This window comes from Amborella trichopoda, chromosome 5 (genome assembly GCF_054954075.1).
Source record: "Amborella trichopoda isolate Santa Cruz 75 chromosome 5, AtrichopodaSantaCruz75HAP2 v2.0, whole genome shotgun sequence".
Lineage (NCBI taxonomy): Eukaryota > Viridiplantae > Streptophyta > Magnoliopsida > Amborellales > Amborellaceae > Amborella > Amborella trichopoda.
In genome coordinates, this window is record NC_142340.1 from 41,669,499 (window position 1) to 41,685,839 (window position 16,341).

Consider the following 16,341-nt stretch of genomic DNA (forward strand, 5'->3'; position numbering starts at 1 on the left):
TGTTAGGTCTACTAAGTCTTTATGAAAATCATGTTTTAACCGTCATATTAGTATCTAACCATTGCTTGTGAGATATATACCAAGTCAATTTTTTTTTTTTAAAAAAAAGAAGAAAACCATTATGCCTTCAAGGTATTTATAAAATTGGGAGAAAATATGTCATTCATAGGTTTTTAAATACTCATATGCCTTTACTCATGTTTGTAGTTATTTAGAATCCTCAATTACCTAAGACCGTGAATCATAAGGAATGTTGTAGGAAGATCATCTTGTTAGGCTTCATTGACACATGTTATATTGATTAGATAACTTGGTTTGTATGGATTTACTACCAAGATGACTAGTGTGATTGAACCTTTGTAGTTTATAAAGGTTGTGCATATTGTGAAACCAATGGGCATTGAATTATTTATTGCATGAGACTTGCTATGCTACCTCATGATATAGGCATAAGAATGTTGATAATATATATTGTATGTGCAATAATTGAGTGGGAGCTGCTACATTCCCATGACTTTTTTTAGTAGCTTGGATAATTAGATATACAAATGTAAGCTATCTCAAGGATCCAGATGTTGTGAAGTCTACATCTAGATACGTGTTCATGCTTGGAAGGAGAACAATTTCTTGAAAATCAAAGAAACATGATGCAATGACATTGTCCATCCTAGAGGCAGAATACGTGGTGTTCTGTTTAGCGGCCAATGAGGATGTATGGATTAATGTCGTGAGGCAGTAAGGATTTGTTCTGCGACAACAAGGCGACGATATGGGTGTACAATAGAGCCACGATTCCATAATAACTCAAAGCGTATAAAACTAAAAATTCTAGTGGGAGCACCTAGTGCTTGACAGGTCAGCTGAAACAACAGACTATGGTGTTGTTCACCCAAGGAACCCAGATGTGTGGCGCTGGTTGTATGGCTACAAAAAGAAGCGGCTTGTTTAAATAACTCATTTGAGTCCATGAAGATACGACCCCAACCGATGAGGATACGTGATGATCTTCTCTTACAAAAAGTCCATGATTCGTGGTATAATATGAAAGAAGGACTACGATCACTTTTAAGATGAGATCTGAGTAGCTGAAAGAAAGAGGTGTTGCCTCTATGAGTCCTTTTTGTGAGAGGATTGATGGAGAAAGCCATAATTAATGAATTGAGAGAGATTGTAATTGGAAGAGAGAGATGGGGATAAGAGAAAGTGAGGAAGAAAGAACGTCAGGCCTTCAAAGGCCAAGTGAGAGATGTTAGGTTTATGTGGCATTTAAAGGCCTTTATGAGTGATTGTGAGGAGACATTTGATAAAGTGGATTATGAACTCAGTGGGACTGTGGTTCCTCTTGGACCATACTATGCAAACGATGTTTACAAATACCAGACTGTGCTTGATGGTCTAGGCTGACCATACCATACAAATGATGTTTACAGATATCAGACTGTTCTTGATGGTCTAGGTTAGTTGGTTGGGAAAAAACCATATTGTCTGGGCATAGAGAATAAATCAATAAGGGTTCTAATGGATCATCCCTTGATAAGGTTGAAGTATGCTCGGATGAGTGAGTCGAGGGATTGTGTGACCCTTGCGTGTGATGTGGTCTACGGAGACGGGGACCAAAGCCCCATCCATGTACTATCACACGACATGCATATTGATAGACCGTTTGAAAAAGTAAGCAAACCAACTTTTAGGGTAAAACGTATGCGTGTGCTAGAGATACTCCTATGCGTCATAGAGTTATGATCGCATCAGGTCTAGGTGGCATTAACTCGTCTCTAAGGAAGAACCTGAAATCCACTGACTGAGATTGTAACCCTTTGGCTCATCGGCTAGACTTTGGTGACCCGCTAAATAGCTCCTGCTTAGACTGTGGGTCATGGGCAACCCCGGGTCGGCATGATAATGCAAGTGTTGTCTGTAATATACAGTTGAAGGTAGAGTGATTCATTGTTGATTTAATTCCTTCATCATATGGATCATTTCCCCATCAAATTAATTTAATTATATTTTTTTATGATAGATATTATTTTAGAATTATTATTTGAATTTTTATAAACTCATGAATATTTTATTTATAAAATTTAGGTTTATAAAATTAAAGATATTGATTTTATAATGATTTAAATATACAAATAATATTCTAAAATATATTTTTAATAAATGAAATTTTTTGAAGCCCATTGTACACATGGGCCCACTATACCTAAATTTTATGGGGGGCCCATTTTTCCATCCCTTAGGTGGCACGCCCCGATTTTAGGTGGTTGCCTATCCCCATGGGAGGCATGCCCTATTTTTATGGATTGGTTGATTTTGATTTATCTTAAGTGATTGAGATGATAAGTTAATATGAGTTTTTGATATGGTTTATCTAAATAACTTTAAGTTGATAAGTGTGCTCTATCTTTAAGAGATTTGAGTAAAATCTTCTAGCAGGCCTGATAAGGCTTATGAATATATTTGAGATAGAGCATAATATTTTCTTAATTAATTTCTATCTAATGGGATAATGGTCAAAGGAAAAGGGGATAATGATTCAGCACATTGGGTCAGATCTCTCACCCCACAACTCACCCTTGATCGACGGTTACATTCAATCTTGTGAGGCAAGTAATAAAAATTTAGACCCAATGTTATATCTCTCTCTTCTCTCTCAAACTTTATCTTTTAAAGAAAAAAAGGGGGCTCACACCCCATTATCCTCTATCAACTTATCCTCTCACACAATTCTCTCTCTCTCCTCCCTCTCATGAAACTCCCACTCTTTCTCAACTTATCCAAATAAAGGGGAGGCACGCCCCCCTTTCCTCTCTCCCGTACTTTATCCCTCTATCTCTTCTTTGGCTTTTATAAAAAAGGGAGTATGTTTCTCTCTCTTGTATATAGAAAATTATCAATTTTATTCAAACTCTTAGGGTTCAAGAAAAATAAATGAGGGAGAATTTTTGTCTCAGTATTTAGGGGATTGATCTCAAGAATCTAGCGTGAGCATAAGGGTCCATTGAAGAGCTTGGCCGAAAATAGCTTTTTGGTTGAGATTGAATGAAGACCGTCGATCCCGCATCATTGGATGGTGGTGACTCAGTATAGGGTGTAATGAGCCCAGTTGACGTAATATTCAGCATTCTCTTTTGTTGCTTGCATATTTAATTGTATAGTCTTTATATTATCAAGCACAAGATTTGTGGTTATTTTATTTGATTAAAGAAAATTGGTTTAGTGGCATCGAAGTTCTTAAGATCTTGGATTTGTAAGTTTTTTATTTTCTTTGAAGCAAGAGTGTAACAATCCTAAACTTTCAAAAAAAATAAAATAAAATAAAATAAAATAAAATAAAAAAAAGAAAAAAAAAATAAACTTTTAATACATGATGATTCGTTTGAACATGATGGTGTTTAGGAACCATCGCTACTTTTCAAAGCTTTTCGTTTAAAAGCTTTGTGTTTCCTTGCTCTTGCCACGTCCACTAAAGGACGTGGGCTTTAGGTGTTTAAAGCGTAAACTAACGCTCACACCTGTAACGTAATAAAAGCTTGAGGTGTTTAAAGCGTAAACTAACGCTCACACCTGTAACGTAATAAAAGAATAAAATAATATGTTAGTAGAATTTAAATTCAGAGAGGTGAAGACTCCTACCTTAGAAAACTTTTGAGATTTTTTCTCTGGTCGAAACACAGTGAACTCCTCTCTCGAGCCGAATTTTTGTCGGAAGCTCCCTCTCAAATATTTGTGAGTAAGTGACATCGTCTTCCTAAAAAATAGTATGTTTTTAATAAATAGTGATATTTCCGTCCAGGATCTTTATTTTATAAGTTTTGTGTGTAAGTGACCCCATTGTCTCGAAAAATAATCCATTCTTTTTAAAAATGAAATGAAATAATTAGTTCTGCTTATTATCATGAATTTTAGGCGCGATAAATTTTATTCGCACGTGACCTCATTATCTTGAAAAATGATCTTTTTAATAAAAATTGTGATATTTTATCTATGTTAGAAATTTTGAATGCTGTAAATTAGAAAAATAAATTTATTTATTTTTCTTGTCTATTGTTAGAAATAAATGTGATATTTCTGCTTTTAGTAAAATTGTGATATTTCTTTCTACTGTTTTGAATATTTAGACATTGTAAAATTCATGTGCAAATGACTGCCTTATTATTTAAAAATTGACATTTTTGCAATTGATTATAGTATTGTTGTGAAATGTTTATTTGTGAATTGATATTCCATAAAATGTGATAATTCCGTATTCTTGAATTTTTATAAGAGTTTTTCTATACATATTAAATTGGCAATTATGCTAGAATGCCTTTACAAACTGCTACCTTTCTAAATTTGAGCCTAAAATATTTGATTGGTTATTTTTGAAATGTTATAGAGAGTGACTGTTATTAATGGTTTAAGTGAAATTCATATTAATGGTTTCAGTGATATGTTGAGTACATGATATTGCTGCTTTCAAATGTTTAAAGAGATTTAGAAATAATTTAAGTATGCAAGTGAACACATCCGGTTCGCCGGTGAGGTATAAGTGGACCTATCTGGGATGCCGGTAGGGATTAAGTGGACTCATCCGGTACGCCGATGAGGTATAAGTGGACCTGCAGGGATTAAGTGGACCTATCTGGGACGCCGATAGGGATTAAGTGGACCCATCAGGACGCTGATGGGGTATATAGGTGACCTGCTTGGGACGCCAGTAGGGTATTTTGTGAAATCCTTTGAATTATGTACTGCCGTTAAAAGTGTTATAAGCATTTCAATTACTCGGATTATACTTAGTTATGCATTTATTGAAAGTGAAACTGTTGATGCATTTCTGTTAATAGATCTCATTTTGGAAAAATTATTTTTAGGATTATGATGATCACTTACTGAGTAGCCAAACTCATCAAACTATGGTAAATATTTTTTCAGGATAACTGCGGATTCATTTTGAGTGCTAGTCAAGATCAACCTTGGAAGATACTGTTGTTGTACTAGCTTTCTTTATTTACTTTGTAAGACCTCGCCACTGTAAATTTGTCATATTAATAGATGTATATATGTTTTGTCTGTCACATCTCAGGAATAACAGTATTGTAAATTCTTGGGGTGTGACAAAGAGTTATTGTAATAAGACTACTTGTAAGTGATTTTTGTCAAAAGAGAAGAAAAGAAAAAGGGTGAGAAAAAAAAAAATCCCCAGCAAGATTATATTGATCAAACTTTCAAAACAATCGTTTTTCATAAATAAAACAAAATGTTACCATTCAATAGATATCCATAATTCCCACCCGAAAACTCAAAACCCAAAAAATTTCAAAACAATCATTTTTTTTGTTTTTTTGGGAGTAATTCAATGGGGAACACATGCCTTTACCCTTTTTTTCAAGTAGAGAACACAAGCCCTACCTGTTTTTCTAAGTAGATTAGGAGTTAGCTTTTTGAAAATATTAGTGGGGTGGTCTTAGTGGTGGGAATAAAAACCACAACATGATGACTAGGGTGTGGAATGCTACCACCACGACCGAACCCTTTTTCCAAAAAATTATTTTTATAAAAAAAATATCGATATGTTTACCATTGCAACTAAGCTGAAAGGTAAGTAGGTTACGACTTACGACCTTTAAATACAACCAATTTGTATCCTTCCCCCCTTTTCTTTCTCTATACTGATTCTCCATTTTAGCGACATTTCATTTAAACTGAGGACAAGAAAAATTGAAACTCAGTGTCAGAATGAATCTTAGTTTGGAAGTGACTGTTAGATTTTCTTAAACTCAATTTTGTAATTTTTTTTTTCAAAGAAAAAAAAAAAACCCCAAACTACACTTTCTATGCAACTTACACCCAACCTACCTTTTTCTCTCGCTTTTTTCCCTAAAATACACTTTCTATGTAAATACCCCCCAACCAAATAAAAAAATACCTAAACTACCCTACCTTACTTTTACCTTACCCATGCCTCTCTCTCCTCTATCCCACCAAAATAGGGCTACCGCACTGTGTAAGTGCGGTCCAGCAGTAGAACACTCTGTAAAAGGAGGTTTGGTAGTAGATGTTTGTGGTCCGACAGTTGCAAAGGGCGGTCCGCAGTAGATGCTACTGGATTTCAAGGCTCTGGCAAATTCGTAGGTTCAATTCCTGCTGGATGCACGCCAATTGGAATGTTTAATAAGTCCATTGGAATTGGCTCTGTATCAATGGAATCTCATCATCCATGCATAACGAATTGGTATGGTATATTCATACTATAACATATGAACAGTAAGAACTAGAATTCTTATCAATACTGGAATTCATAGGGAAGAAAATGGATTTATGGATGGAATCAAGGCTCCGGTACTATGTAAAAGGTTGTCTGACAGTTCTCAGTTTCGGTCCAGTAGTTGTCTTAGGGCGAGCTGTCTAGAAATGTGATGGTGTGCTCCAGCAATGTGCTACTGGCGTTCAAAAGTCGCTGGGGCCCAAAAGTAAACGTCAAATCTAGCCAAAATGATTTTTGTGCACGGGAAGAGCATTTCCATCTAAAAAATGCACTTCTTTCCTTGAGGGGTATTTGCATAGAAAGTTTGTTTTGGGGAAAAAAATGAGAAAAAAGTTTAGGTTGGGGGTAAGTTGCATAGAAAGTGTTTTCTTGATTTTTTTTTTGCAATTTTCCCTATTTTCAACCAGGAATATGAGGTCTAGCCTAGATGTTGTTGTAGGCATATTAAACAACTTATCTTTACCTAGGGGTGGTAATGGGTTGGGTCGGGCCCATGTCCGGCCTGAATTGTACCCAGACCTAAAAAAGTATTATGGGACCACGATCAGGACCCGGACCTAACTGGACCCGAAGTCATAGGACCAGGACTCGAACCAAAAAATATAATGTGGGTACTTAGACCCAATGGTACCTAACCCATATATATATATATATATATATATATATATATATATATATATATATATATATATATATATATATATATATATATATATATATATATATATATGTGTGTGTGTGTGTGTGTGGAAAATGCTGGGATTAACCCACTAGCTCATATGAACATATGAATCCAATGACTTAAATTGAATCTGGGTCGATTTGACAGTCACAACCTCATTTTGCATTTGAAATTAAATTATTTTCTACAAATCCAAATAATTTAAAAGTTTAGGCATCCATTCTTCTCATCAAGGTTCACCTAATAAAAATAATTAAAAAATAATTAGAAAAATATAAATTGACCAAAATACCTCCAAAACATTTCATGGGTATTTTGATCAATTTATTTCTTGCAAATTATTTTTATTAAATTCTCCTATTTTTTAAGAACACATGCATAAATTTTCAAGTTATTTGGATGTGTAGAAAAAATATTAAAATTTAAATACAAATGAGGTCTTGACCGTCAGATCGGCCTTGATTCAATTTGGGCCATTGGCCTTATATGTTCATATGAGCTAGTGGGCTAATCCCAACATTTCTCTCTCTCTCTCTCTCTCTATATCTCTGTCTCTCTCACACACATTGAGGATATGACCCTAAAGATCAAAATAATGGACTAAGATGCGTGTAATCAACCTCAATAATTGAAAAAAAACTATGATGATGGTGATGATATGCATTTAAATATAATTAACTACTTTTTCCCTAACCCGAACCCAAATAATGTTCCGATCCAAAATTTGGACCTAGACCCTACTTGCCGAGTCCAATTTTTGTACCCAGGCCCGGCAATTGGTCATGTCTATCCTTAAGGTCCTGGGTTGGGTCCAGGTCCATTGTGACCCCTATCTTTACCTATCAAAGTCTTATTTCTAACAACAATGAAAACATAGAATTTTGAACATTTTTAGTGACATATAACGATACCACTTTTTCCGCGTAATAGTAAACTAATTTTAATTTTCTCTCTGACACTACCAACAAAACTCTATTATTGACATTTTTTTTTTTCTTGTGAACATGGTTGCATTCCCATTTATTAGAACATTAAAGGGTAGCGTGCCAAGCAGAAAGACTAATCATTTAGGAATAGCTAAAAAGAACTTTATTACTGTATTTCTCAAGGGTGCGGTTCCCAATCGGGGCCTCAACTATAGTCGAATGTGATTACAGAGAGGAGAGAGAGAATATCTACTTTGCCCTTTATCATAACTTTTAAGCCCTTAAAACTAAGAAAGTCTAACACCTTTATTTATTTTCACAGGCCGTTCAAGCTCCACAGAATATTGCCTTTCTACTATAGATCAACAAAAGGTGATTTGCACTAGGGGCATAAAAATACTTTATAAAAAGGAGTATATCAATGTGTGATATTGGCTTGAGATTGTTTTTTGGTTTGGTGAGAAAAATGAAGCAATTCGATATTCAGACGATTTGAGAGAAGATTTCGGAATTTTTTTTTTAATTTAGTATAAATAAATTAGATATTTATATATAAACTAAATACACATAATAGAAAAAATTTAAATAAAAAATAAAAGAAATACATTTATATAACTATTTATTTATTGGCCAATGCATACCCGAAGTAGGCCTGAAGCATATTTGAATTTGACCGAAGCAGTCCGAATCTGATCGAAGCGGTTTTATGCCTAAAATTCGAAAGCTTTGGCCTCTGAGAGAGCACCGTTGTGAATTTGATAACATTGGAGGAAGCGACAACACTACGCTTCGCTTTTTTTCGGTTTATGCTTAAAATTCGAAGGCTTTGGCATATGAGGCTGCGCCGTTGCGAATTTGATAACATTGAAGTGTATCCTCATAAAGGTTTTATAGTGTTTCAAGAAATTGTTTTTTGGTTAAGTAAGCAGGGATGGCGAGTCATTATCCATTTTTGAAAATAATCAATTTTATTTAATTTGTTCGTGAGAATGGAACTCAAGATCTTTAAGTGGGGTTCAGGTAGTACTACCACTACAATTCGAGCTCCATTCCTAAGCATTTCAAGACCTGGATAGGTGGGGCGGATTATTGACCTTTAGATCCGTATTAGATCGTTGGATTGATAGATGGGGCGGATTGTTGACTTTTAGATCCGTGTTGGAACGCTGGATTGAGTCCGGATCGACTTGATTTTGTGATTCAAAATATATTAAAAATAAATAAATAAATAAAATTAAAATAGACATTTATGAGGTGGGGATTTAAAGGGTACTTAAAAAAAATATTATTAGACAATCTTAGAAGAAATATTTGGATGGTTAAATATTATTAGACAATCTCATAAGAAATATTTGTTGGTAAGGGTTGCTTCAACTTGACCGCTACGGGTAAGGACGCATCCGTATGGAAACCTTACCCCGGTCTTTTTGGCCATTTCAATATTGCTCGAATCTGGCGTCGTTGCATTTTTAAAACCAGAACGGGTCTCAAACCAGCAGTGCATAATACTGTGTAAGAGAGAGAAAGTAGAGAGAGAGTTGAGATGGAGAGGATTGAGAAAGAGGCCGAAGAGGATTGAGAAAGAGGCCGAATATTGAGGAAAAGAAACTGTAAATATCAGAGTTCTCTGCAAGAAGATTGTAAGAGAGAAAGAAGAGCCAGAGAGAAAGAAGAGCCAGGAAGTTTGGCGTGAGAGGATAAGAGTGAGAAAGAGGAGAAAGAAAGAGCTAAGAGACTTCAATAATCTTTGCACATGTGAAGCTATTGAATGAGAGAGATGACGCCATTAGGTTTGAGAGTTTTTGTGTCTGTGATGTTATCAGCTGCAATCGCCATTAGAGCTTTGAGACGCAAGTCTCTCGACTGCTCCGCGGCAATCATAGGGTTCATTGTGATGTCTATACACCTAGCAACTAGTTACAGGTGCCATTCGTTACTTTTTCCTCTTTGTTTTTATCTTTTTCTTTTTTTTTGACACTGTTGCTCTCTCTTTCTTTGAAGATTTGGGGCTCTTTTACTGGTTTTCTTCTTCACTTCCTCACTTCTTACAAAGCTTGGAGAGGAAAAGAAACGGAGTATTGATGCTGATTTCAAAGAGGGAGGTCAACGTAACTGGTTAGCTTTAATGTCCCTGTACTTTTTATTTAATTTGTTAGTTTTTAGCTTCCATGTATTTTTCTGTGGATTTCTATTTAAGCAGTTAGTTTTTAGCGTACTGTATTTTTCTGTGGGAGAAGGAAGGCTTGGATTTGAAGTGATTTTAATGAATTCTTGAATTTCTGGCAATAATTTCTAGCGTAAAAGATGTTAGAGATTTGAATTCCTGTGTAACTTTCCTAAAAGATGTTAGGGATTTGAATTCGTGTGTAACTTTCTGAAGCCGCTTTCAATGAAGAAAATTAATGGAGAATGAGTAATTATAGAAGATTAATTATTTGGTTTAGAAGAGAGACAATTTTTTTATGTAGGTAGCTTTACCCCCACTCTCTCTCATTTCAATTGCTGTCTTTTACTTTCTTGTTCCCTTTTTTTATATAATTATTTTCTCTTCTGGCTGTTTTTCGTGGTTCTTTTACATCTCTCTCCAATTTCAAGTGCTGCAGAGTTTTTTACTCTCTTTTTCTCTTGTATAGTGGTTCTGTTCCTTTTCTGGCTATTTTTCATGGTTCTTTTATATGTTTTTTGTTTATTCGTGTTTTGTTATCTTCTTTGCTTCAGTTTTCACTACTTGGAATTCTTCTTGTGTCTTTTTCATTTCCTTCTCTTTTTTTTTGAGGTAGTTTTCTTGTTTTAAGAGCACTTCTATAAATTCTTTAGCTGGCATACTTGATATATCATGCGCAAGGTTCAAGTTCCTTTTTCAATTCAAAAGCTATATTAGTCTGATCGTATTTATCATAATATTATGCCTATGTATGTGTAAAAGAAAATAGTTCAGAAGTGATTTCTTTTTGCTTCTTTTTCTTTCTGAAGTTCTTTTCCTTCTGGTATTGGCACATTTGAATTGTGCTTCAAATTTCAGGTAATATTGTATTTAGCATAGTGCTATGGATCTCTCACTAAAATTCCTATTTCTTGGTCGGAATCTTATGCCTATTGATAAAAGAGAAACAGAAGAGAAAGGAAAGAAAAAGTTTGTTTAATTATACTCTGTGACTCATTAGTAGCATATACATATACAGAGTAGGTTCAAGTTTCTTTCTCAGAAGACATGAATATTAATTGTGATCTATCAAAAAGGAAAACAAAAAGTATCTCTTAAACAATCACGAATGCTTGAATTCTTCAGTTAGCTGGATCTAATAATAATAATATAGAGTTTGAAGGATTGCACCTAATAAATGTAGAGGCCCCCTAACTAATAGTAGAAACATCAGTTCCATTCTGTTTAGATTCTTGAAATATTTGATCACATCCATTTGTCCCTAGGATACAGTTCACATATCCATGCATATATGCACAAATAGAACATTTGTGCATTCGTACATATATAATTAAAGGGTGTGGTTTTTATAAGGTTAAAACCTTAAACAATCCAGTTAAGGTGCACCTTTAAATTTTATCAGAACACATAATTTTGGTGTAAAAAATTCTTAGGATTATCTTGAAATCTATTTTCATATCTAATTATAAAATTTTAAACTCCAAAAATTGTTAAAATGAAGCAGATCTATAAACATATGAAAATCTTGAAAATGAACGGTCTAGATAATGTGTTGCAAGATGTACTAGTTTTGGGACTCAAAAAATTTATTTTTTCCTATTCATATATCTCGATGTCGAGATGACCAATTAGAGGGATTTTCATCATTAAAACAACATTTTCTAATGGAGTTTTTAGGTGCATATGTAATTCTACATTTTAAGGTTGCAACCTTATATAAACTTTTTCCATAAGTAAACGCAGACATATATATATTTGCCCTATATATATATATATATATATATGGAATGGATGTTGTCAACCCACGGGCTGACTGCTACAGTGTCGGCCCATGACCTAGATTGAATCTGGGCCGATCTGATAGTCACGACTTTATTTCGTATTTAAATTTTCATTTTTTTTGTACAAATTCAAATCACTTAAAAATTTAGGAGTACATTTTACTCATTAAGGCGCACCTAATAAAAATATAAAAAAATAATTTGTAAAATATAAATTGACCAAAATACCCCCAAAAAGTTTCAGGGGTATTTTGATCAATTTATATTTTTCATATTATTGTTTAATATTTTTATTAGATTCTACTATTTTTTAAGAATAGACGTTCAAAATTTCTATTGATTTGGATTTGTATAAAAATAATAAAAAATTCAAATACGAAATGGCATCGTGACCATTGGATTGGGCCCAGATTCAATCTGGGCTGCTGACACTGTAGCTGTCAGCCCGTGGGCTGACAGGATCTTTTCCGATATATATATATATATATATATATATATATATATATATATATATATATATATATATATATTCTATAAAATTGTGAGAGGAATGCAAAGTTTAAAATTGTAAAATTTGTAACATACTTTATGTTATTTATTTATTTTTAATTCTTTGTATTTTCTCGTATTTTCAATTTAGTTTTCTTGCTTTTATTTTCATTTTCTTTTTTTGCTTATGTATTGTAGATATGTTTTTACTTGTAAATGAATATGTGAGGGGCTACTTATCAGACCCACATACTCCATTCTGCATCTTTATAAACTATTTTTTCCAATCATTTGGATGTTATACCTAAAATGCTCTTCACAATTATAAAAGCTAAAAGGCAAGCAACGAATAAAGGTGAAAAAGGGGAAAGCATGCCATGTTTATAGTATACAATACTTGAAGGCTCCATTTCCTCGATTGAATGATAACAGATACATTAGAGTGAGGCCACAAGGGCATTCACGAGGATACAGTTAAACCCCAACCATATCTCAGTTGAGACATGTGGTGTATCTTGGAGTATGATGTACTTTGCAACCAATGGATGATTGTTTCTCAAATTTTAGACAATATGAAAGTAAGTTAACATAAATAAATAAATAAATGAAAAGAAAAGAAAAGAAAACTATCAATAGATTGTGGAGAAACTATGGTTTCTCCCTTAGTTGTAATGATTGACAGCATTGGAGAGAAACTTGGATGGCCAAAACAGGACACGGCCAAATGGTGAGCCCCCGTCTCTTAGCATCACCATCCATCATTTCAATGGACGGTGATCATCCAAATGACTGGTCTTTCCATGTCCCCTGCATTATAATATACTTTCCCTATGCATTAGTTAATTCTAATATGGGTATATTTTCCTATTATTTTTTGCTCGTAGTTTTCTTAGTGGCGTGGGCTTTTTGCCAGTCTGATACACCAGCTCATTTCCTCATCAGGGTTCAGGTACTTGCAAATAGTGGCATTGCGTCGGCTTTGGTATTGTTCGTAGGGCATTTGACAGGATGGGAAGAACCTACTCTAAGTTCAGAGGGATCCCCACTTGTAAAATGTTTGATTGGTGGGATCATTGGTCACTATGCCTGCTGCAATGGAGATACATGGTCGTCTGAAGTTGGGATGCTTAGTGAATCTCAGCCTCGACTTATCACAACCTTCAAGGTATGGCATCTGATGTTATGTATTATACATTGGGCAATGGATTTCTAAGATCATTGAAAATTGGGTTCTCAATAAAATTGTGACTAAATACCTTAAGACCTGTTTGCACACTTGAAACTGAGTTCTAATCAATTGAGTTGAAAACCCCAAGACCACTTAGACCCTTGTAACAGTGTTTCTTAGTATACTCATTTTAGGTGCACTCAATACCACTAGTTACTTGTTCTTTAAAATCATTTTAAATGGAGGTCTAGCAAGTGTTTTTAATTAAACTTGACAGCGCATTTATCATGGTGACTGATTGAGAAAATCTTGTTAATGCTTCACTATTTTCCGATATTATTCTATAATGTTTAGATTGTTTCTAGTTTGTAGCAATTATAGAAGAGAAATAGTGCATGAAAGAGTATTTATTGGTTGTTTAGAGATTATATCAAGAAAAGTTTATATACCCACACACACCACACAGAGAGAGACACACACACATGTATATATGCTTGTTTATGTGTAGGCCTTTGAATGTCGGAGATAGTCGATAGAAGGTATGGATATGCAAGAAACAAACATTAAAACTGCACTTTAAATGGATATAGTTCATTAATTCCATTAATAATCAGATATGGATATGCAAAAAGCAAACATTAAAACTGCATTTTAAATGGATATAGTTATCATGTGTATCATACACCTTTGTAACTTATATTATGCATTTATGCAACAACCAAATGTTAAAACTGCATTCTAAATGGTTAAAATTATCATGTGTATCATACACCTTTATAGCTTATATGACCTCAAAACCAGCTCTAGTGAAAACTAGAGGTGCACACTTCCTATAAAATCTATTTCAAGTTGTATAAATTTCAATAAGATCATCACACATTTAGATCTCCATTTGTCAAATGAGTTGGGAAGCAGTAAAGTAATTAAAAGGGAACTTGATGCTCATCTATATTGATTTTTTTATAAATGAAATTCACTATCATTGTAGATGAATAATGGGAATTAGTTGACTTATTGGCTGAATGAGAGTTTGTTGATTCTGAAGTTGCTGCTTTCAAAAACAATTGAAAGACTGATGTTTATTTTGTGGAAATTGTCTTTGTTCTCGCTCTCTCATATTTTCGTCATTTGTTGTATCCAGAGTGTCCCAAAGGGTACTAATGGTGCTGTGACGACAACAGGACTCCTTGCAGCGGCAGCAGCAGGCTGTGTGATTGGCCTAACCTATCTTTTGGTTGGATTCTTCACAGGTGATTACAGAGGTCTAAAGCCACTCCTCGTAATACCTCTCTCTTTATTAGCAGGAGTCTTTGGAAGCCTAATTGATTCTGTTTTGGGCGCAACTGTGCAATACAGTGGCATCTGCCAAGTCCGGAAGAAGGTAAGAAACCATAACTTTATTTCCTTCTATATGAAGGATGGCATACTATAACCCAATAGAACATACAAAACCATAGTCCATCCAGTCAAATGAAATGGTGGACGGTGATGGAGAGTGGTATCCACCATTGTGATCATCTAGTGGGTCAGATTATCTCTCTTTCACAATCCGTTATTTCATTGGACAGTGATGAGTCGAGGACTATCATTTTCCATTTTTCCTTGGTACATTGGGGTATAATATACTCTCAAGCACACTCACACAAACACATAGACATACACGCCACACATGCACATGCACTCGCACTCACGAATGTGCACTCACACAGGTGTTTGGCATCAGGTTAACTATTCGTAGGATTCTCCATATGGGGGTAGTACACTCGTGACCCACTAGTGCAGGTCGAAATTAGTGGTTCCCAACTAAGGATTTGTCTCTGATTTTGAGTTAGTCTACTAAAGAGCCTTAGTGGTTCACTCAAAGGTAAATTACAGACATAATTAGTTTTAAATTTTATTAAAAGGGTTATGGATATTAATGAAAATAAAGAGGTAGCAGATGGTAAACTATTCATAACATGGAAATGATTATGTAGAAGTCGTGACTAACACAAATAATGTAGGCAAGACCTTCTCATCCCTTCTCAAAGATGGTATACTAAACTGGCATGAAAGGCTAGCTGGTTGAAATCCCTGTGTCCTCGAAAAGGGTTCCTAGTGTAGCCATGGTTTGTTTTATACATTGGAAGCTCGAGTGGGATAATATGTCTGTGTGTGTGCATGTTTGAGAGAGAGAGAGACAGATTTCGTCAAAACTACAAGGCTAAATTGAATCTTTTATTGTTTCTTCAAGGTAAGTTGGATGTCCCCTAATACTGATTTTGTACTTCTATATATCGGCAGGTTGTCGGAAAAAAGGGGCCTACAGTGAAGCGGATCTCAGGCAGTGCCATCCTTGACAACAATGGCGTCAATTTTGTCTCAGTGGTTTTAACCACCTTCGTCACTGCCATTTTATTTTTGTATGTCTTTTGAGAGAAACCTCTTCTTCTTCTCCTTATATTCTTTCAGTTGAATCGGTAGGCACCTCTTTTCAAACGTCAAAAATAAATGAATCACATCTAAAGTGCTGCTGACCCCATTGTACCCTTACTTGTCTTTTGACACAAACCTCTTTTTTTCTCATTTCATGGATTATTCCTTATTGTCAAATTGAAAAGAACCACATATGAAACTTGAAAAATATGCATGGAACCTATTCTTGATGCTTCTTGCTATCATCTTACTTAGATCAATGAATTCTCAACAAAGTTTGTTGCCCTAATAAGATTTTTCACCCAAGTACCACCTGTATCATTTTGTTAAAAAATGCACAAGATGTTCTAGTTCTCGGTTTAGAACTTTGAACAAGCAGGTGTATCTTTATTATTTTTCCTACTGTAGTGGGCCCTAGTCGTCCTCTTGTTCTGAGTTACAAACCTCGGTACAACAAAGATATTGT

The 16,341-nt window shown here is 34.6% G+C and overlaps 1 protein-coding gene across 1 annotated transcript; it reads left to right on the plus strand.

Annotated features, from left to right (window-relative positions):
• The first annotated feature begins 9,311 nt into the window (after positions 1-9,311).
• Positions 9,312-16,105, plus strand: LOC18424994 (integral membrane protein (Protein of unknown function DUF92, transmembrane)). The gene is made up of 5 exons (XM_006829551.4): positions 9,312-9,781; positions 9,860-9,973; positions 13,235-13,457; positions 14,602-14,841; positions 15,744-16,105. The coding sequence occupies exons 1-5, from the start codon at positions 9,627-9,629 to the stop codon at positions 15,873-15,875; spliced, it is 864 nt and encodes a 287-aa protein (XP_006829614.2). The 5' UTR covers positions 9,312-9,626; the 3' UTR covers positions 15,876-16,105.
• Positions 16,106-16,341: the final 236 nt, after the last annotated feature.